Source organism: Schistocerca americana, chromosome 3 (genome assembly GCF_021461395.2).
Source record: "Schistocerca americana isolate TAMUIC-IGC-003095 chromosome 3, iqSchAmer2.1, whole genome shotgun sequence".
Classification (NCBI taxonomy): Eukaryota; Metazoa; Arthropoda; class Insecta; order Orthoptera; family Acrididae; genus Schistocerca; species Schistocerca americana.
This window is the reverse complement of record NC_060121.1, coordinates 882,209,007-882,234,216: the sequence shown is the minus strand read 5'-3', so window position 1 is coordinate 882,234,216 and position 25,210 is coordinate 882,209,007. Positions and strand designations below refer to the sequence as shown.

The 25,210-nt window shown below is 32.0% G+C and overlaps 1 protein-coding gene across 1 annotated transcript in view; it reads right to left on the bottom strand.

Annotated features, from left to right (window-relative positions):
* LOC124605842 (chitooligosaccharidolytic beta-N-acetylglucosaminidase-like) overlaps positions 1–25,210 on the bottom strand; it is a 306,694-nt gene that overhangs the window by 54,898 nt on the left and 226,586 nt on the right. Inside the window, exon 5 of the mRNA XM_047137772.1 lies at positions 8,509–8,824. Within this exon, the coding sequence (XP_046993728.1) occupies positions 8,509–8,824 (316 nt within the window). The remainder of the gene's footprint in view (positions 1–8,508; positions 8,825–25,210) is intronic.

Here is a 25,210-nt window from a genome sequence, read left to right as displayed (position 1 = left end):
GCATCATGAGTGCAACGGTGAAGTTTGCAAATGCAACAATGGCAAGAGCGAATTATTATGTTCTACAACGAGTACTTATTTACGATTCGTATGTGTGTACAGAGTTGGGCCATACTGTTCGGATCACTGGACTCATATTCGGGAGGACGACGGTTCAATCCCGTGTCTGGGCATCTTGATTTAGGTTTTCCATTATTCCCCTAAATCGCTCCAGGCAAACGCCGAGATGGTTCCTTTGAAAGGGCACCGCCGACTTCCTTCCCCACTTATCCAATGAGACCGATGACCTCACTGGTTGGTCTCCTCCCCCAGACAACCCGTACTGTTAGGAGATTTTTGAACAGAAGTTTCCAGGTGGTCCAGTTCCGAGTCGTGATGCAGTTCACCAATTAGTGAATAAATTTCGTGTAACGGCGACGTACAGTGCTCACAGAAGCTCGTCTCGATGACACTGCATACCGCCTGCAAAATTCCCTTAAAAAGTCTCTTGGACATTTTTCGCAGCAACGCAAAGAAGTGCTAAGCTGCTAGGGCTAAGGCCCTATATAGTATCAGTAATAAAAGAACTTCGCCCTGATTATCCTGTGCACAGGGTTAAGTTTTGCGAATGGGTTTTAAAACAATTGCATGATGGCAAGATGGCTCCTTATGTCAGTCTGTTTTCAGATGTGACGTGGCTCCATTTAAACAGGTGTATCAATTCGCAAAACTATCGACATTGGAGCGCAGATGGACCTGCTGTGCTTCATGATGATTCCCTTCATGATCAGAAAATAGGGGTGTGGTGTGCAGTTAGTGGTGACAGAATAATGTGAATAATTTTTTTAATGATGTACTTACAGGTGCAAAAAATTTTGCGACTGTTTTTTATGAACTTAGTGAAAGAGGACGAAGCTCGCATTTTTCAACAGGATTCGGCAAGGGATCATAAGACCAATGTTTCTTGGCACGCTGTTCGATGAAAGAGTGATTAGTAACAATATCTGGCCTGCTAGAAGTCCTGATTTAACTGTGTGCTATTTTTTATTTGTAGGGTGCACTGAAGGACAAAGTGCACACAACAAATCCCCAAACGATAGAGGAACCGGTGAATAAAATAATTCAATATTTGAGAGAGAATTAGATCATGTGATTAACAATTTCTTGAGTAGATGTCACAAATCCGTTGAATGTAATGGCGGGCAGTTCCAGCATCTCTTTGCATGACATAGGTGAGTACAGAATTTATTTGTTTGTATTTTAAATGTAGCCATGTCACACTGCAGCAGTAGATGGGCGACACGGCATCTGATCGCTGGACATCTACTGCGCCTCACAGGCGGTCATAAGATAAATGGAACACCCTAAACATCAAGCTGGAGGCAAACTCACCATATTTTTCTTACAATTGTGCAACATGTGCACCTTCAGTTACATGGCAGAACATGCAACCTAAAATCCAATACTTCCGTCACTTTGGTTGACATGTGTGGAGGAAAAGGGAAGAAATAGCCTGTTCAATTCTGTGCCTCAACTCCGGCAAATCATTAGATAGTGGTGACACATATACACGATCTTTTATGGACCCCCAAAAGGAAAAAATCGCATCGCTTGAAGTCAGACCAACGTTGAGGCAAGCGGAAAAGGGACCTACTTTACTGACCATTACAGCCAATGTAACAGTCTGGGCCTTTGACTTTCAACCTCTCTCGTACAAAGATATAATACGTTGGTGCTACACACAGCCTATAAACTTCATAACAAACAGAAGTAAAATGAATCACAAAACAGTGTAATTTATAATTTCTTTATCACGAATGGTTATGCTGTATTAGAACAGCAGTTCATATCTCTACAAACTGGATTTTCATTTCATCTACTTTGCGATTCTACTCATTTTTACATGCATTACCTTTTCATCATTATATTTACCTTTCCTTGAATGAGCAATTCATATGATTTTTATCTTTTACTTTTGTATTATTCTATCTTTGGATACATTCTTTCACTGTTAGAGTACTTACCAATCTACATATTCAAAAATCTCTCTGCATTTACGTTATGTCATGGTCTTGCCATCGATCGCTAGCACCTCCCATGGTACGTCATTTCTCCATTTTAATACACACCTGACTGCCTTCCGAGTTGCACCTTTGCTACCATTAAACGGTGTGCATAGATTCCTGTTATATCTTTCTTCAACTTATCTTAGTCCTTTGTTATATCATTATCTTAATTTTCTGCCATGGTTAGGTGTCCTTTCATTTGAGATAGTCAGCCTGACAAAAATTTTTAATGTGACAATAACTGTGTCAGTATGTTGTCATTTTAAAATTGTGTCCTCCATTTCACAAATTCTGTATGGTCGTGCTTATCCGTTTCTTGCTTAATCAACTTCATTGTCTTAACATTTATTCATAATGGTGTGTGGATGAGTGAATAATTTTAATATTTCCTGATTTATGTCTTTTGGTCTCACTCATGTGCTTACATACTTTTTTTTTTCTCATAGTGTGCCTCCACACTATTGCACCAACATCCTGTTTTATCTATTTTGATGACTTCCCTTCTTCAGGGATTTCACTATGGACTTTGGGATGCATCCTCATGCACTAATGTGACACTGTTGTAAGTACATCTTAATTCTGATTTTTTCTAATCGTTTAAATACATTAAATGGTATCTATACAACAGTAAAACAATTTTATTAAAAATTTATTGAAAAAATTTAAAATTTTAAAATTATTTAAAAAAAATTATTATTGTATTTCGAGCATATGTGTTACATGGGATTCTTTCCTTCTAATGTAGTTCACTTGAGGACGCTGCCCTAATTCAGTGAATCCTGTTGTGGCAAAGAAATCAGTAATTACAGCTGTCTTTCCATTCATTTTACTTACATTCATTAATCATACAAAGAGCTGCCTACAGTGAGAGGCTCCATCTTGTTGCCAAATAAAGTTTTCAGGTTGACCTTGTGACTTGGGAAAGAGCCATTCTTGCAACATATCCAGGTAAGTCACCCTTGTTGTGGTAGCTTCAGCGAAAATAGTAATAATAATAATAATAATAATAATAATAATAATGATAATTGGCCCTTGACTTCAGGACACAGTGAGGAAAATTTTTAACTTTTTGGAACCTCTTTTATGTTGCACAATTTCATGAGGATGTTCTGATTCTCAGATGCGAACATTATGGGTACTGACCTTCCCAATGCTTCTTCACTGAACAACACACAATCAAGGAAGTCAGTTCCCCACTGTAAAGCTTCCCTTGAAAAGTTATCGTATACACCATAGTCATCTGGATTTAAAGCACGTACTAACTGTAACCAAGACACATGTGTAAATGTTTACTTAAAACCTTCTGCACTGTCGTCTTTGGCACCTGAAGTTCAGGAACTGCTTTCCAGAGAGACTTCTTATGACTATGAAGACAAAATGCCCTGACTTAGTCAGCATCCTCTTCAGCCACTTTTGGTCATACCGTGCTTTTCACTTAACATGTACATCCCGCCGTTTCGAATTGGCCATTCCTTCGGCGAATGTTTTTGCCAAATAGAGGATCACAATTAAACTGTAATCGAAAAGCGCGTTGAGCTGAAATGACAGATTCACTCTCAGCAAAAGGCAATACACAAAATACTTTGCCCTCAGGAATCGCCATTTGGTTATGTGGTACTGCAAGTGGGAAGATGACAAAGCTGCAGTCGCGCATGCATTTACCTAAAACTGTTTGAGTTACTCTTTCATTGTGACCTTGAACTAAGGCTCTACAATGCTCAAGGTTAATACCAATAAAATTTATAACTGGGACATTCTTTAATGGACACCCTGAATTGCAATGTTTACAGATATATATGTTTTGTAGACAGTTTAATAGTCGTCTGTTTGAAATACAAATAGAAACAGAACATAACCAGTCACTAAACTTGAAGTTTTTATTTACAGTGCATTTCAGTGGTTTTTCTCCATTATCTGGGGCAGTTTTTTCATTCACTCATTCAATTACTCATCATTTTCTGTACATCATTTCAAAAAGGAGAAACTTCAGGAATTTGAATGAGTCAAGGTATACATCAACAAAAGCCAAGAAAATCATAGAAATATAATGTTTGTACTACATTAACAATAAAATACCACTATAGTGCTTACTTCTATTCATGGTTATTCCTCTAAACGTAATTCAGTACATTAGAAAGAAAGTTGGTAACTTGAAAAAAGAGTTGCCACCTTCTCACAAGATGCAGCAACTATTCGTATCCTATCAATAGCTCAACATTCATTTGATTACAATGGTAGTTTTCAAGAAAACTTTGTTTGTAAATACTATTGCTCACTGTTCATTCCTAGCTGCCATGCACTTTCACAACAAACACTGTTATTTGTCGAGTAGATGAGAGAAATTTTCAGTCCCTGAATACATGTATTCATATAATTTGTAGAAAGAATGACTAATGAGGTTTGTTTCTAACTTTCTTTTGAACTGGTTGGGATTCCAAATTTATTGCTTTATGTTGAATGGGAGCTTGTTGAATATCTTCCCAACAGAGCATACAACTTCATTCTAAATTTTAGACAAGGTGACAAAGTCTACATGTAAATTATTTTTGTATCTTATATTCTGACTGTAAATCGTGAATCAGCTGAAACTAATAGATATTATCAGCAACGAAAACCATTAAGGATTGGGCCTAAATGTATTGGGAATTGAGTCTAAGAATCCAAAGATCCTTTAAAAGGCCTCTGAAAGATGTACAGTTATCAACTTTTGCACTACCTTTTAAGATAGATTGGAAAATCATTTATGCAGATTGCAAACAAGGGTAGGCTCGGCGCAAATCCTTGTGGTAAACATAATATCGCTCACATATAGCTTGGGTGCACTGCTCCCAGAAGACCAGTAATGTTGAAATGTCTCTAGTGCTGTGCATCTTTGTTGCATAATCACCTCGAGAGCTTTGTATCTGAGGTTGATATGTGGTGCATTGTGTTTTTATTCATATTTTGTATTGAAACCAGTTTTTAACTGCAATTCATGACTTTTTCTGTATAGGCAGGTTCAAATAAAATTTCTTCAACCAAAAACTGGATTTTATTGAAGAATTATTTGGAAATAAAAATAAACTTTTAATAGGTTTGGCTATATATATATGTATATATGATAAGTGAATGCATATGTGAGTTGTGTTGTTGTGGTCTTCAGTCCAGAGACTGGTTTGATGCAGCTCTCCATGCTACTGTATCCTGTGCAAGCTTCTTCGTCTCTGATTAACTACTGCACCCTACATCCTTCTGTATCTTCTCAGTGTATTCATCTCTTAGTCTCCCTCTACGATTTTTACCCTCCACACTTCCTTCCAATACTAAATTGGTGATCCCTTGACGTCTCGGAATGTGTCCTATTAACTGATCTCTTCTTCTAGTCAAGTTGTGCCACAAATTCCTTTTCTCCCCACTTCTGTCCAGTACCTCCTCGTTAGTTACGTGACTACACCTATCATCTTCATCATTCTTCTGTAGCACCACATTTCGAAAGCTTCTATTCTCTTCTTGTCTAAACTATTTATTGCCCTATTTCGCTTCCATACATGGCTACAATCCAAATAAAAACTCTGAGAAAAAACTTTCTAGCATTTAAATCTATACTCGATGCTAGCATATTTCTCTTCTTCAGAAGAGCCATTCTGCAGTTTATATCCCCTCTATTACGACCATAATCAATTATCTTACTCCCCAAATAGCAAAATACATCTACTTCTTTAAGTGTTTCATTTCCTAATCTAATTCTATCAGCATCACCTGATTTAATTCTACTACATTCGATTATATTGTTCTGGTTTTGTTGATGTTCAACTTATATCCTTCTTTCAGGACACTGTTCATTCTGTCCACTCCTCTTCCAGATCCTTTGCTGTCTCTGATAGAATTACAATGTCTTCAGCAAACCTCGAAGTGCTTATTTCTTCTCCATTGATTTTAATATCTACTCCAAATTTTTGTTTGGTTTCCTCAGGTACTTGTTCAGTGCACAGATTGAATAATACAGGGGATAGGCTACAACACTGTCTCACTCCCTTCTCAACCGCTGCTTCCCTTTCATGCCAATTGACTCTTACAACTGCCATCTGGTTTCTATACAAATTGTAAACAGCCTTTTACTCCACTGCCATCATTAGAATTTGAAAGAGTATTCCAGTCGATATCGTCAAAAGCTTTTTCTAAGTCTACAAATGCTAGAAACGTAGCTTTGCCTTTCCTTAATCTATCTGGATAAGTTGTAGGGCCAGTATTGCTTCGCGTGTCCCAACATTTCTATGGAATACAAACTTATCTCCCCTGAGTTCGGCTTCCACCAGTTTTTCAATTCTTCTCTAAAGAATTCACGTTAGTATTTTGCAGCTGTGACTTATTAAACTGATAGTTCGGTAATTTTCACACCAGTCTACACCTGCTTTCTTTGAAACTGCAATTATTGCACTCTTCTTGAAGCCTGAGGGTATTTCGCCTATCTCATAGATCTTGCTCACCAAATGGAAGAGTTTTGTCATTGCTAGCTCTCCCAAGACTATCCATAGTTCCAATGGAATGGTTTCTATTCCTGGGGGTCTTGTTTCAACTCAGGTCTTTCAGTACTCTGTCAAGTTCTCACACAGTATCACATTTCCCATTTCATCTTCATCTACATCCTCTTCCATTTTCATAATATCCTCCTCAAATACATCTCTCTTGTACAGACCCTCTGTGTACTCCTTCCACTATTCTGCTTTCCCTTATTTGCTTAGAACTGGGGGGTTGACCATCTGAGCTTCTTAATATTCATACAGGTGGTTCTCTTTTCTCCAACGGTCTCTTTAATTTGCCTGTAGGCGGCACATGTCTTAACTCTAGTGATATATGCCTCTGCATCCTTACATTTGTCCTCTAGCCATTCCTGCTTATCCATTTTGCACTTTCTGTGGATCCAATTTTTGAAACGTTTGTATTACTTTCCACCTGCTTCATTTACTCAATTTTTATATTTTCTCTTTTCATCAATTAAACTCAATGTCTCTTGTGTTACACAAGGATTTATACCAGCTCTGGTTTTTTTACATACTTGTTCCTCTGCTACTTTCACTATTTCATCTCTTAAAGTTACTCATTCTTCTTCTACTCTATATCATGAGTTGTGCATGAATTAAGAAATGGAAAAAATGCATTTAACAAAGAAGAAGCCTAATTATGTATCTTTTGACCTTTCCAGTGACCTACAGTTCCCATTAGCAACCATCCAGAGTAGCAATCCAATATTTATTAAATTGTGACATAAATATTTTTGCCTGTCCAGGATAAGTCGCCGTACCATGCAGACATATTATCAGGTGCCGACACTGCTGTCTCAGCTGCCAACATTCAAGTGCTGATTGTATTAGCAATGACATGGATGATGTTTGCCACTAGGATTAGTGTACTCATGTTGAGCATATGCACAGGGGTCTTTCCTTTTACTGTGCTTCGCACCCTACTGGCAGCTGACTGTTTGTGGCATGACAATGGTACAGTAAAGAAATTTGTAAAAGAAACCATCTAATAAGCACCAATTACAAGAAACTAATTGTATATTCCGTTTAACAAACAAGCTTCAGATGTAGAATTGGGTTACCAAAGAAGTTATCGTATTTGTTCTGGAAGAAGAAAGCTAGGAACAAACTCAACTGAATGTTTTATTGTAAACACTACCATTTTAAAAGGTACCTTCTTTAGCTTATATGGTCGATTAATAAGTTTAGAATACCAGTAATATGATGATGTACTTTTTTGTTATACATCTTTATTTCACAAAGAGCTTGTTTCAAGCAAAGGGATGTAGTGTCTTTCCTTACAGCAGAAGGTGTGCGGGCAAAGAAAATTCATCAAAGAGTGGCACAAGTGTATGGAAAACACGGCACGTCCATTGCAATTCCAATGCTCAATACGATCTTTGCAGTAATAGCTTCAATGATGAGGGCATTAACTAGCTGGACAACTTTGTTGGTAGTGTAGTGTGGCGTTCCAGATCGTACATCATCCGCCAAAGACATCTGTCTTTCTTTATGTCACTTGTGCCATGGTGTGACCCTCAGAATGGACATGCAGTGCCCTCTGTCCACTTCTGCTGTCCTTCAATGAATTTCTCACCACCACACTCCTTCCGCTGTCAGGAAATGCGCAACATCTCTTTGCTCTTCTTCTCAAACCACCTCCATTTTTCTGTTTTCAGCGTGACTCAGTGGAATGGAAAGTTGATGCACAGATGTATTCACTCTGTCATCACATATGTGGGTGTGTGTGCACTCGTGTGTCTCGAGTGGCAAGTTTTTCATCTCAGTGCTCTTACCTTCTTCCATAGACATTCAAACCCTTTCAGTGGTTTTCATTTTACAGCCTCTGGCTCCCTTGATACTATAGTCCATTAACCATACACCTCACAGTAGGTCGTGGCACTGAGCTCCATGTGTGGGTGAAACGGCACAGTGTTTACGAATGATCCTCCTGCACGACTGACCTGGCGAGCTGTGGGACCCTGGGCAGCAGGAGGGGGAAGCTCTGTGAGTCAGTGGCATGCCAGTGCAGCACATTCAGCTTGGAGGCAGCCATTGCATCCATCGTAGCCATCATGGTCTCCACTGGCAGGAAGTTGCGCGCCGTGTCCAGGAGAAGACCACGGTGGGTGTACACTGGGCCGTCCGCTATCCTCGCCTCGGCCACTAGCAGAGCTGCGCCACCCTCACTGCAGCAGCCCACCAGTTGCCGCAGTGATGTGAGGCCATGCAGTGCACCCCACACTGTCTGTGCCGACACTGTTACCCGCACCTCGTGACCTGCATCACATATTGCACCTGTAATATTTCTAAATACCTTGGACATAAAGTACTCAAGAAAAATCGCTATGCATACAAAAACTAGGTTTCTGCAGGAGGTATCTGGTTGACACATTTCTCATCAATAGTATATGTGTGCCGATTCTGCACCAAAGAGCATATTTTTTTAAAATTCAATGATTTAAACCAAGATTTTAATTTTGCTGCATCCCCTGATCAAAAATTTATCTGTACCTCCAAACGAAATTTAAACAAAAAATAAATTATTCATTTAATATTTAATATTACAAAAACTAAATTTTAAAATTATAAAAATTCTAAAATTTATTCAAATTCAATAATATGAACAGATTTATCTTTATTTTGTTTTTGTGTCCATTAATAAAATGCAATCCTTGGCATATGAAAAGACTTCAGTATAACTGTCTGGAAGAGTAATTTTATATTTATCACCTAAAAGCAACAAAACTTTTTCCCCATATTAAACTGATAAAATTTCAACTATTGAAATATTGTATGGTTTACCTTTTTCAACTCTGATAATTTAGTGAAATCTCTTGCACAACCATTACTATAACTGTTAAGGTCACTTTCCAGATTTTCAGTACTATAAATTTGCTCATTTCGTTATGCTTTTATTTATATAGAAAAAGTAATGTTTAAAAAATTAAAATGTTTATGAAAAGTTTTAATTTTTGAAAAACTGAATTTTTTTCAGATTATATCTTCTCTACTTTTTCGAAAATATTTCAGAAGAAAATATAAATATGAAGTAGAACTTCTATAACTCTTTCTAATTTTTTATTCATATATGTTTTTAAAATTTTCAGATAAAATTATGTGTTGTGAATCTTCAGTTAAATTCTTTTTACCATACATAATTATGCTTGCAACTGTATCATTGGGTGTATTTTCATTAAAAATGCAATTAACTTTACTGTTGTATTTTGAGTAGTTAAAACATTAATTCTTCTAGTCATATATACAACATAGATAGGATAATTTTGAAAAAAATGGAATGGACTCACATTTATATCTTTACTTAATTGTGTTACTCTATTAAAAACTCTAAGACCATCCTAAGCTTTTCAAAAGTTATTCAGTTGGTCAAGATTGCATAATTCTTGAGGAAAAGCTTCATTTCTTCCATTTTTACAAGAATATTTTGTAATTTAACATGATACAATGAAGAAGAATCATTTAACTAATTATTTTACCGATTGGCTTGGAAAATAATGACACATCAAATTCAGAAGAATTATAACAATTAGTAAAACCTATTTAAAATTTCTTTTTCCATTCAATCCAGCAAATTCAACTGTTTGTTGTTCAAAGAAAGAAATTGGAATTTTTGGATTTCTCAGTTTTTCTTATTCTAGTTCAAGTGAATATTTTGGATCATTTTTAACAACAGGAACATGAATTTCCATACATTTTACAACAATATCACCCTCTTTTGAAAGCATACTATTATCATACTAGGAGACCATCAAAGAATAGAATATACTTGATATTCTCTTAACCTCCAAGTAAAAATTGCTGTTCTCTCTCCCTCCAAATTTTTTCTTTAAAGTCATTAATAAACTCACCAAGTAATTCTAATGGATGAAGTACTTGATTTTGCTTGTTTCTAATTTTACCATTTTAAGAATATGTCCTTCCATAGGCAACTCATATGATAGAGATGAAGTTAAGTGAATAAGAGTTGATAAATAAATAAATGGATGCTCTATTCTAGACATAATATCGTTTCCTTTTTTAATTGGTATAACATCAAAAAATTTTAATACATAATTATGAATTAGTTAATATTCGATTTACCATCATATGCTGCAAAATTTGTTCCAACTGTGTGAATATCATTGAATGTGATATAAAACTGTGAACAATTTGGATGAGTCCAACCATCACAAATATTAATATAATTGCTGTTTCCTTGTTAGGAAGATTTAAATTATTTTTTCTCATTAGTTGGAAATGAGTATAATTGATAACAGTAATATGCCTCTTTTTGGCTTCAATTAATTAATTAATAAGATTAAGGGTATTTTATTCACCAACCTTTCAGGTCGAAACTGACTGCAATATTTCGCTTCTTATTCCATTTAAGGTTGCTTGATTATATATATATATATATATATATATATATATATATATATATATATATATATATATATATATATATATATATATATATATATATATAGCTCTTGTAGAGCTCCTTGATTTCATTCATGATATAGCCCCCATAATAGGACTAGAATGAAGAATGTTGTTGATGCTGTTCAGATTGATGTCTCATGTTTTTAAAATAATTACGATTGGTAGAATTAGAGCAATTTCCACATCAAAGATTAGGAAGATTACAGCAATTATGAACAATCAGAGGGAGAATGGTATACATGCTGATCTTTTTGGATCGAACCCACATTCAAATGGTGATCTTTTTTCACGGTCATAAATTTGTTTTTTTTTGATAGTGCTGTTGCGAGGATTATAACGATTATTGGGATAATAAATCTAATGAAAACTCTTGTAGATAGGACTAGGATTGTTTATCTTGATTTATATCAACATTTCTGATTGGAAGTCAAATGTACTATTTAGTCTAGAAAAACAATTTTCGACCTCCTCAACAAATTGAGATATATAGGAATAATCATACTACATCTATGAAGTGTCAATGTCATGCTGCTGCTTCAAATCCAAAATGGTGTCTTGGTGAGAACTGGTTTATTGAGTGTTCAAGTAGGTATGTTGTTAAGAAGATTGTTACAATAATTACATGGAGTTCATGGAAGCCTGTTGCAACAAGGAATGTTGATCCATATACTGTGTCTGCGATAGTGAAAGGTGATTCTCAATAATCATATGCTTGAAGTATTGTGAAATATAGTCCTAATAGTACTGTGAAGAATAGGTCTTGTAGTGTTTGAGTGTGATTAGATTCTATAAGACTGTGGGTTGCTCATGTTGCAGATACTCCTGAGGCTAAAAGAATAGCTGTATTAAGTAATGGAATTTGTATAGGATTAAAAAATTGAATTCCTATTAGAGGCCATAATACCCCTAGTTCAATTTTTGGTGCTAGTCTTCTGCTAAAGAAGTGTCAGAAGAATGATACAAAGAATAGGACTTCTGATGCAAGAAATAGAATTATTCCTCATCGTAATCCAATTGATACACATCCTGTGTGTAATCATTGATATGTTCCTTCCTGTACTACATCTTGTCATCATTGAATTATAGTTAATAAGGTAATTCCAAATCCAGTTATGAGTAGGTTAATGTTAAATAAGTGAAATCATTTTGCTAATCCAGATACTATGACTATTGCTCCAATTACTCCTGTTAATGTTCAAGGTCTATAATCAACTATGTTGAATGTGTGGTTTGAGTGAGTTGTTAAAATAAGTTTAGTATACTTATCTAGAATATAGAATTCGTAAAAATCAGAAAAAATAAGCTTATTAGGAGTATTTGAGCAATAATTAATAATGAGATTACATCTACTGCTATAGATGGTCCTGTATCTCCTAATGAGGTTAATAATAGCGATTGTATTTGCTGCTAGTTGTATTGCTAATGTACACAGCCAGATAACATTTCCAATTGTTTCAATTAATAATATAAATGACATTAGTGCAGGTGGTGTTCGTTGGGGTACAAGATGTGTAAATATGTGATTAGTATGATTGATTTATGCAAATAATATAAATCTTAATCATATGGGTAGAGCGATTGCAACTGTTAAGGGAATAGCCCTATGCAATTGTTGAATAATATTATAATGAAAATTGGGATAAAGATGAATGTTGTTCCATTAAATGATTTTGGTCCTAATAATGTTTCAAATTCGTTGTGTAGGTTTATGTTTCATTTATTCCAGATAACGTTAATTCATGATGGTGTAATTCAAAATAGTGAGGGGATTAATAATAATCCTAGGAATATTCTAGTTCAATTTAATGATAAGTTGAAGATATTAGTTGATGGATCAAATGTTGAAAATAAGTTTGTTATCATTTTCAATTTAGATTTTTTATCTCAATTCTTCTTTTTTCTGCTCTTTTAATAAGATTAGGTTTAAATGAGAAAAAGTTTATTTGTTTGAATAGAATTAAAGATGCTGAAAATATAATGAATAGAGAGAATCATATGAGAGGGGATATTTAAGGGATTTGGATTTTAAGTACCCCATCAGAAGTAGTCGTTAATTTACTATTATTTGGTTTAAGACACCATTAGTTACTTTCAGTCGTCTGATGTTCAAAAAATGTTCAAATGTGTGTGAAATCATATGGACTTAACTACTAAGGTCATCAGTCCCTAAGCCTACACTCTACTTAACCTAAATTATCCTAAGGACAAACACACACACCCATGCCCAAGGCAGAACTCGAACCTCTGCCGGAACCAGCCGCACAGTCCATGACAACAGCTCCTTAGTCCGCTCAGCTAATCTCACGTGGCGAGTACAACTATAATTGTTATAATGGTTGTTATGTTGTTTTCTATTAGTGAGTGTATAACAACTCATTTTGGCAGGAATCCAAGGAATGGTGGTAAACCACTTAGAGATAGTGGTGACAGAAATTTTATGAATTTCATTTCAGCATTTATGTTTCTGGATGAATAAATTTGGTTTATAAATAACGAATTTATTTGCTTAAATAATAAAACTATAATTAGTCTTAGTTAGGAATAAATAATAAAGTATAGTTCTCAAATGTGTTCTCTAACAGATGAAGATCAAATTATTCACCCTAAATGTGTAATTGAGGAATATGCAAGAAGTTGTGATAAAGATGTTTGATTTAAAACTCCTATTGCCCCAATAATAATTCTTAAAATGATAATGGTTCAAATAAACGTTCTTAGTTGAATACAGTATGATAGAACTGGGGCAATTTTTGTCATGTTATTAATGTTAAGCAATTATTTTAGTTTGAAGCATCTAAGACTTCTGGAAGGTGCAGCCCAATCTTTAATAGTAAACTTGATCTGATTATTACTGAACGAATAAATTCTCTTTCCCATGTTACTGGGTACTTCAACTGAATCAGCAGAATTGAAAATAATAGTAATGTCTATGCAATTGCTTGGAGAATAAAATATTTAATTGATTATTCATTTATCATTATGTTTTTATTTCTTGTTAGAGTTGTGTTAAATGAAACTAAGTTGATCTCAAGACCTATTCAAACCCTGAATCAGGAATTTGCTGAAATGGACAGGATCATTCCTATCATTAACATTGATAGGAAGAGAGGTTTTGTAAGGTTGTTGGTCATTAAAAAGGAGAGGACTGACACCTCTATAAATGGAGTAAGAACCCATTAACTAGATTAGCTTACCTTTCTACATTAAGGTGTAGGATATGCATTATTGAGTTATACTAAGAAGGTAGTTTAATTCATTCTTACATTATTTATTTAATGAAGTAATTTTATTTACTTAATTTACCCTATCATGGTAACTCTTTATATATATATATATATATATATATATATATATATATATATATAAAATTTATATTAATTTATTACACATAATTAAATATATATACCTATAAGTTTATTTATTAATCTTCAATTATTACTTTTATACATATATTTACCAAGAATTACAGCTACTCATGGTTTTAGCTAAAAATGAATTATTGTATATTATGTTATATAATAATATGTAAATAAATATTAATATTATTATAATTATATGTGTATAATATCAACTATTATATAATAAAAACTCTTATTTTAATAATTAACTAATTTATTATCAATTAACTTATTCAACTATTTAATATTTAAGTAAATGTAATGTAAAGTTCATTTTATATTAGTAACACATTGCATTAAATTACATTTCTATATTAAATATATTCATTATATTATTTAATCTTTATTTATTATTAGTGAAAAGAAAGAGTAAATAGAAAGAATATAATATAATTCATTTATTGAGGTACAGGTTTCTATATTTTTTATTTATATATAATAGAGAAGTTGTTGTGGACATAAAAAGAGAGTGTGGATCTTTTTTGTTATTATTTTATCTTTTTTTAAAGAAAAAATTATTAATTCATTTTTAAAAATACAATCACACAAGCACCAATTAAATTATCATTCTCATCAGTTATAGTTATTTCTAAATTCTGAGTAGAATCATAAATTGGAATAGTCATAGAATAATTTGGTTCATAAATTGTTGGTCCTCCAAATTCAACATTTGATTTAAATGAAGAAGTTTCTGTTGAAAACTATCATTATATTTAATAAACATTCAACCAGCTATATAAAAATTATATTTATTAATTCAAATGAAGTAACTTTATGAGCTTTTTTATCAATTGTTTTTCTTTAGTATCAGTAATGTGACTATTAAATCACAAACTTGACCAATCTATCTACTCCATAAATAATGAAACATCACTTTCAAAAAGAACTCTATTTAAAATTGTATCTTCTTTAATGCCTATAATAGCTTTTTTCGACTGAATAAATTTTCCTCAATTATTCAAACTATACTGACCAACAGGAATTTCTATCATATATTTGTTAGTATACAATTTATTATTTTTTGATGTATTATTATTTGGAGTAAAATGTTGAATAAAGGTCAACTAGTGAAAGTTTCTCTTATTGCAATACTTCATCTTTTTTTAAGAACAGATGAAGATCACTCAATTGGAATAACCTACTCATTTAAATTAAAAAAATTTATCTTAAAAAATGGTGATTGGAAACCGAAAATTAGAATTCTGGAGAAGAAATCTAAAAGTAAACATGGTAAGCTTTTACCAAATTCTATTCAATGTTCTGTAGTAGGAGCAAGTAGTTGTGGGAAAACAATATTAATGGTTCATAATTCTATTCTAGTTCCAGGATGGTTGAACTGGAAAAAATTTGTCATTTGTATGTTTATTCAAAAGTTTAGATCAACCAAAATATCAAGAATTTAGATAAAGATGTGAAAAAGATGAAGACATAATTAACGGAAAATTGCTATTTTTATTGAGAATAATGACTAAATTATTCCATGAGAAGAATGTGAACATAAGTCAGTTGTAATTTTTGATGACTTCATTTTTAAAAATCAAGATATAGTTAGAGAGTACTTTACTAGAGGCAGACAGAAATGAATACATTGTTTTTACTTAGCTCAGATTATTCAAAATTACCAAAACAATTAGAGATAATGTAAATTTCGGAAATATTTTCAATACATAAGCCAATAGAAATTTTATGATTTTCCATACATATGTAGTAAATGCAGTAAAAATGAATTTGGTTTTTTGACAAAAGATATGACAGGAAACATTAATGATGTTAAATATAGAGAAAAGATTAAGTATGTTTAAGATAAAAAAAGTTGAACATAAAAACGTTAAGGACAAAAAAGTTAAACGTAGAAACATTGAACTTAAAAATGTTGAACATAAATGAAGAACATAAAACTGTTAAATCTAAATGTTGAATTAAAATAAAAATCCTTAATAAATGTTTGGAAAATACGATCCAGAAGTTGTTAAAAAAATTTAATTGAAAATGAAAAGAACTATTAAATGGAAGTTTAAAATGAAAAAAAGAACAGAATATGTATAATTTAAAAAAGGAAATCAACCAGTATTTGATGCAACTGATAAAGTTAAACAGTGAATTGAAGGATTAGGTGATTATGTTTTGAAAGCATTTGAAGAAAACAGAGAAGTTGAAAATAAATGGTTTCTTATAAACCACTTTATTTTAGAATAGTGTAGTGATATTGCATAAACAAACGACATGATAGTAATAAAATTGATTACATGTTAAGTGGATCAGAAACAAATAATTTGTCTGAGATTAATGAAAGAGATTGAAATGATAAGGAAAAGAAGTTAAAAAATAAATATAGGTGAAGGACTATTAGACTTTATCAATTATAGTGAAGATTCTGTTTCTTGATTAACAACTGATTTTCAATTTAAGTATATTGGTAAACTACCAGTAGAATTCAATGGTGATAAATTAAAAATTGGAGAAAAAATATGAAGGAACAGATGCATTATTGAATCTTTTAACTAAACAACAAATAATTCTGATAATTTAGATGCATAATTTGATTATCTAAATTTACAAATTTTTGCTTTAAAATTAAACCAATTATCAGAATTAAACACACTTATTTGACAAAAACAATTATTGAATAATATTTTCTTAGTTGTTTAGAAATAATCTTGATGATTCATTTGAAAATTTCTGAAGGTTTAGTAAAAAAATATTTACAAAAACCTGTTGAATATATGTGGATGAATAATGTTTGTCAGTAAGTGATAGATTAGCAGTAATCCATGGAGAAGAATTTGCTGGAAATAAAAATTATCATAAAGAATAGGTAGAAATAATTCAAATACTAATCAAGAAATTAATCGATTTTGTTATTAGTGAACACCTTATTTAATTGAATTTTTGAATAATATATCACACACGTTTTGGAGAAGTAAAAAATATGGAAAAGTATTAGTCAGTACTTTAATTAACAGATTACTATTTGAAATCCATTTTCCAGGCTATCAATTTTGTGATTCAGGACAAAGCTAGATGAGAGATAAGCTAGAGGTGATAAGGGAATTGTTCCATTAGATGAAACTTGCAAAAGTCATAAAAATTGGTTACGGAGATACTAAAGATTTAGAGAAAAGACATGAAGCTTATAAAGAACTTCAATTACTTGCAAAAGCAAGAGTGCTTGCTTCTGATGCTTCATTATGAGACAAAATAGATTCATCTGCAGTTAGAGAAATAACATATGGAAATCAAAAGTTAGGACATGTATTAAATGTTGGTGAATATAGATAGAGATTATAAAGAATTCCTTATTAATTTTTAATCAATATAACTGAATAATTTTATTATTGATTGTACTGAACTTCCAATGGAAAAATGAAACCAAAATCATTTAAAGTTAATTTAAATAATGAAAAATTAAATAGTGCTGATCGATTTTTAACTGTTACACAAAAAAGAAAAGAGATAAGAAAGTTGGTTGAAATTTAATCATTAAATTAGGTGTTCATGTTCTCAAAGAGATTATCAAATAATTATTGAACAAAAAAAGACACAAAACACTAAGGTAAGACTTTTACCACTATTGTTAGCTGCATTGAACATCTAGCAACTATTGCTTCACTAGGTGGTGGATCTCCAGTAATTGTAAACGCAGTTATAAATAAGAAAAAAGGCAATACAGAATTGGAAGAACTGAAAGACACAACGTAGCAGTGGAAAGTAAAGGAAAACGTTTAAATAGGTAAGAAATAAAAAAAATAAAAATTAATAATCCTTCATCTAATTTTGACACAGAATAATAAGTTAAACAATTAAAAATGAAATATTTGAATTGTGTTTTTACTACTGATGAATTACACAGGCCAATGATGGAAAAACATTTTTGCTGAAAATACCTTATTCTTATTTTTTTTAGGGCGGGAAATCCAAATATCATACTTAAAAAGGCATATCAACCACCGTTTCTTTACATTTTACAGTTAAATGGTTAGTGATCTGGGCATTAAAAAGTTCTTAGGACATGAAAAAAAATGCAGAATGTGTTTCTATCATAGCTACAATGTTAAAGAAGTTAAAAACCTTAGCATGTTTAATGAGCCTGAAAGTTCACTTTTTGAACAGCCCCTGATTACTTCCCAGACAATATGGGAGATGTTAGTGAGGAGCGAGGAGAGCGTTTCCACCAGGACATTGAAGTGATGGAAAAACGCTACCAAGGGTGCTGGAACACCAACATGATTGGGGACTACTGTTGGTCACTTCACCGAGAACTTCATCAAGCGACTCATTGTAGAAAAAACAACACAAGAAGCTTCAAAGAAAAAACAGAAAGAAAATAGAAACCAATTAAAGCTGACAAATGAAGCCTCTATTAACACATATCACTGTTTTAAGTAGCTTTTGTGTAAATGCAAATTATGTGTACATTGTAACAAAGCATTTCATTAATTTCCCCATTTACCATATACTATAGGACTATATAAAAAAGCATATTGCTCGAAAACTAAGGGTGATGCAAAAAAACTAAAGCTAGATTTTCTGTCAGCTCATAAAAATCTATAAAGATCAGGTAACAAAGTAAAAAAGGTTTTTAAAAAAATTTGCATTGGCCTGTGTTACTTGATAAATCAAAAAATTTAGAATATGGAATAGTAAATTTATATACTTCTGATCATGTTGGTACTCACTGGAGTTGTTATTATAAGAATGAAAATATAATTTTTTTATTCATTTGGGGTCAATATACCAAAGCAACTAGTCAATTATGTAGGAAAAATGATTATATAATAATATTGAAACTATACAGAAATACGGTGAAATAATATGTGGACATTTGTGTCTATTTTTTAAGCCTATTATGTATGAACTATAAGTTTAATTACATTTTTAATTTTATAAATGGACCTTTTTAATAAATGAGCAGTAGCATAAAGGTCACATGACTAATGGTAAAATAAATTTAGAAAAAAAATGAACTAGAAGCAAAAATTGATCCAAAAATGGAATGTTTAGTTGAAAAATTGCATAAGGAGTAGTGTATCATTTTTACAGCAACTACAGGATGTATTGATTTTAAAGGCACTAGCACTCATACAAGATCCAGTAAATGGCTATGATTCTCTTATTAAACAATACTTACGAAAAGAATATGTTCACATATTCATAATTATATTCAGTTCTTATACAATAAACAATTTCTCTTGTGACTAAAAGTATCTTAAACATCTGTCATGAAGAAAAATTTGATGACCATTTTGTAGCTGATTATGAACGAATTAATCTACACAGATTTTTATCCACCAATAATGTGAATTATTTTTTCCTTTGATTAGAGGAAGATTAACACGTTTTTTGTTTGGTAAAGACGATGTACAACAACTCTTTCTTTTTCATCATAGTTCTCATATGCACAAACATTAATTAAAATAGTTGATCTCTTTTCAAATTTTTTAATATCTGTTTACTGAACAGAAAAATTAATTTTCTCTTTTCCAAAAATTTCATCTAATTCTAATCTAATATTTTTATAATTATTACCTCATTCTACAAGATCTTTTGCTGGATATAAAGCTGATTTTTTTGAATAAAGAAAACATTTTTGATATGTGTTTTTTACATTAATTAAAGCTTTTTTTTATCTTTAACTCCTTTTCGTAAATGGAAATAAGAAGAACCAGAAATTTGTTTGTGTCTATTAACATTAATTCTAAATTATTTGTATAAAATAAAGACCAACCAAATTTTTCCCTCTGCATGTCTTCCATTTCAGTTAATAGTTTAGATAACAGACTTCTAAATCAATTTTTCTTAATATACCTTGATTAGTTGTTTTAAAATTGAATTTTTGTATTTCATCTTGTCTTTTCAAATTACAATAAAATTTCATATTAGCTTTAATCACTCTTCTTTGTATTAAAAATATTATTTAATTTGGTGATTATGTATTTGTTAATTTGATTAAAAAATTCTTGTAGTTTAACGATATGATCATTATAATTAAATTCATAGTTATTATTACTGAATTAAAAGCAGAATATTTCTATAAAATCAGTTAGGTGATTTAAAAAATCGTTATCTTACAGAAAACAGAAACCTGGTATATGTTTTGAAAAGTTTTTTCTTTAATTTCTTGATGTTTATCTACAAGAAGCTTTTGAAAATAAATACCTTTATAATTAATATTGTTCTCAGATCTTTTCAAAAGATCGATTTATATCTGATTATTAACAGTAGAATCACTTTTTTAATTTTTCGTTTTACATTTTTTATGAAGATCATTTAACGATTTTTTATTCAATTCATCACCATTTTCGTTGTTATTAATATTGTGAATAGTCTTTAGAATAAGATGTGCTAATTTCTCTACATTAAGTTTGGAGAAACTGTTTAAATTTTTTGTTTTACAAAAAATGATCGACCATCTTTTAGAGCTTTATGTATTAATTCTTTCTTCTTAGATTGTTTCGTATTAAAATAACAAATAACGTATTTAGTTACAGTTGAATAACCATTTTCTTTACAGTAATTTTTTAAATATTATAACTTATATCGTTTTTACTATACAATATTATAGAAGTTTTGAAATAGCTCAGCCTTGGAATTCATTTTGTTTTGCTTTTATTTATATATAAAAATTTAGGTTTTAAAAATTAAAATGTGTATGTTTGAAATGTGTCTTTGATTCTTGTTAGTTTAAATTTCAATCAACGATATAGATAGGCAAGGTTTGACAGAGCTTATTATAAAGAGAAAAACGTAGTAGATTTAAATTTTTTAAATAAATGAGAATTTGGTCCACGGATATACATAGAACTGGTTTGGTGGATCTTATTTATAAATAAAAAATTTATTACATTTTTAAAATTTTAAGTAAATGAGAATTTTGGTTTGGGTATAGATAGATTGAGTTTGGTCTTATTTACAAAGAAAAAAAATTATAAGCAGTGTCCCTTATATTCTGTTATTACTGTTTACTATGCATGCCATACAGCTATAAATCGATCCACACAGCCTCGTCGATGAATAAAATGAATAAGCAAGAAATAGACAAACTGCAACCAGCAGTGCACTTACCTTTTGCGAAAAATGTTACTGACCGAATACGCTAACACGTTCTCGGGGTTGGGGTGAAGCCTGTCTTCTATACTTCTCGCAGGATCCAGGACATGCTAGGATGCACGAAGGACAAGGTGGAAGCATTACACACTGCAGGAATGTACAAGATGGAATGTGAATGTGAAGAGGCATAAATCGGCGAGACTGGCAGACCAATAGCAACAGACATTCGGCAGTGGCAATACAACAAATCTGCAGAGGCATAACTTCAGCAAGATTGTGGGAAAGAAATAAAATTAAACGAGGCCTGTGTGTTGGCCAAGCAGCTGGTTATGACAAAACGCAAAATCACAGAGGCCATCAAAATACTTAAACATCCTAAGAACATGAACAGAGAGGATGGATTCAGGCTTGCTCCATCTTGACTGCCAGCAATCAGAGCCCAACAGACCGCACTGTCAACACGAGGCACGAGCACTACCAGCGAGTAGCTGCTGTCGTGTGGCCGACGTCCAGCACTTGGTAAAAAGGAGGCAACTTCTCAATCGCCAGTAACCACAAATTATGGCACATAATACAAGAGCCAATAGGCAATAGAGGTTACGCTCTTCCTCCACAACAATAAGCTATTAAAATAAAGTTCCCCCTTATTCTTCCGTAAATGACCAATGAAATGAACTATCTTTTTAAAATTATGATGTAATGGCATGCACAATGAGCAGTAATAACTAAATATAAGGGACACTACGTAGCTAGAACGCACTAGTAGAGCCAGAAGAAGGCCGCTGCAACCATGGCTGAAACATTGGCTTTCTCCAGCAGTAGATTTATACAATATGACATGGTACCATACCCAGAAAAATTTTATGTTGAGAAATGTTGGTGTTTGCACATATTTATCTTAACTCATAGTACCTTATAGGCATGCAATTTATGATATACCCAATAAACGTGAAATTCTGTGCCTCTGAGAATTGTGACTATGTTTTATGACTTTAACTCGAACTCCAACCAATCAAATTTGAAAGATTGTTCAGATAGTATTTCTTGAGAAGTTTGGTATAAAAACACTGTTGTCTCTGGTGGCTCGTTGCATGTAATGATGTGTTATGATTTACTCAGATTGTTAGCACAATCACCTCTTCTACTCTAAAAATTCCTTCATAATAGTGAAAAACCTGTAATACGCAAAACATGCCACACCAAACACTGACTAAAGAACAAGCCACACACAGGTGCAAGTATACTGTGGTATGTTACTGCCACTGTGGGAACATAGCAACATAGCGCCATTGTGGCACAATTCCACTGCATTCGGTAAACTGGAGGTGCATATTGACAAACTCTTCATCGGTAACCTACTGACACTGGTGTGGGTCACTGTTAATCTACAACAGACACTGCTGGAGAAACCAGTCCAAGACAGAACCCAGCAGTACTGTACACAAGTGAGAAGGTGTGGAGTGACGAGAGCATTACTGTTGTCAACAGCAAGTACTCTGAGTGAACAGAAAGATTTATTTCCAAACAGGACACACAAAGCGCAACCATACTGTTGTACAGATATTTTCAGTGTAGAACATACAGAAAGAAAAATGGAGGTTAGGACAGAAATAAAATGCAACTGCACTCAGACAAGTAACCAGAGACCACATGTACACTATACACAAATACTCTGAATAGATACCTGAATAATCTATGAAATATTTTGTACATGAAGATCACGTTCACTATGTTTGTCTTAACTCTTTGTATGTTAGCCATAAATGTTGTAATGTTTTGAAGTCAGCTTCAGTGCATATGTAAGGAATGTCTGCATTTTTTCTGTATTTCATTGTCATCATTCTATTACAGAAACATTTGTTTCTAGGGAAAGTAATTTTATCAAACATTACTACTGTTAAATATATAAGTAAAAATGTTCATTAGTTCTTGGTCATAACATCATAGAAAATGAGGATATATTTCGTAAATGATTTACTGTTTATCATGAATCAGTTATTTAAAATCTTAATATCTTTATCGAAAAATGAAATAATATGTGATTTTCTATGTCAGTATATGGCATATATATTATACTGTTTGTGCTGTAAATTGCTTTTACATTGTTAAACTATTTGCTATGTCACATCTATAGATGCCATGGATAATTCAGTCAATTTCTATAGAGTAAATCTTGGTCTACCATAATGGCCCCCTTACATCCTGCTGCAATAAATTGCCAATGTTTGTCACTAAATACAGCTATGTAAAAGATGAATTCCAGCGGATGATGTTGGTTTAAAAGTCAAAATGTGTAGTGAATCCATTAAAGGCATTGAAATGATGATGAATTATATATATATTTTCATTTTAATTACATTTTGGACGCCACAAAACATAGTATGCAACAGATGCAATTGTTGTAAGGTATAATAATATTTAAAAAAATACCAGAAAGTACTAATTCGTTTCACAACTCAACTAATTTATATCAAAGATTAAAAAAATGTGTAGAAGCATAATTTAAAAACCTATGATGCAGTTGTATCTTGACACCAAATAATTTATTTGAAAGCTTGATACGTATGACTTTAAATTTATAATTTTTTGTAAAATCATAAAATTCACAAAATGTAACTTCAAAGACAGCGAAATACTGGTATCTGTAATTACCTATTGCTGTGTTACTAAAATAATGTGGTACACTCATTCCTCCATAAAATTATCATTGATTAGAGATTTTCCATTTTTCATTTTCCATAAGTTGTTGTCTGTTAGATAGATTTATTATTCTTATTTTTATGTAGATAGAGTGATAACAAAATTGATATCAATGGTTGCTTTTAATGGAATAGAAGAAGTTTATTTGAAAGAAATTATTTTAAAATCCTTTGCCAATGGTAATAAATGAGTTCATGATGAACATTTATGAAGCTATTACAAGAAGAAGCAGAAGTGCAGCTCTTGTATTGACAACATAGAAGTAGTACTTAAAAGGATAAAAGCTAAGAAAAGGACAAACTGCAGTGTGGTTATCAATGGAAATCTGTCAGTAAAAGCCTACAATATCTCTAGCATAAGTGATTTATAGAGACAGAATAAAACAATTGAAATAATTTAAATCAATTATTGAGTTACTCTAAATTTAATAAATAAAATAATGAGAATAATTTATAACTATATCTATTTATTATGTACCATTCTACAGATTATAGGGAAACTAATAGATCATACAGAAATTTCTGTTTCATTGTCTTACATTCTTGAGGGATCATCTATTTAGGCAGTATAAAAATACAAAAAAAATTGGAATACATGTTACAGTACCAGAAAAATGGGAAGATTGAAATAAAATTTAAAAATCTGCTTTTATTGTTAACATATTTCCTAAAAAGCTACTGAATGTGCACAGATACATCTGAGATAATGGTGTGTTTGAAGGATTTTGTTGACAGATATTGTGTGAATCTGGTGAGAAGGCGGATTTTAAGTGAACTCTGTTTCAAATCTTTTAGTTCGCTAGATTAATTACCAATATATGTACCATAGCCTTGAAATTTAATGAAATGAATGTATTATTAGTTAGTAATCCTTTTAAATGCGTCTGAGATTGTTATATGAGAACTTAACTTATATTGTGAAAGACTTATTATGTTGTCCAGCTTGAGAAGCTAATTTATATTTGTTTTTTTATCAGTTGTAAACAATGCGCCTATGTGTGGCATTTGCAGTCAATAACAAATAAAAGAATTAGGTGTGCCAGCTACAGGAACATAATTAAAGTACATCAAAGTTGTGT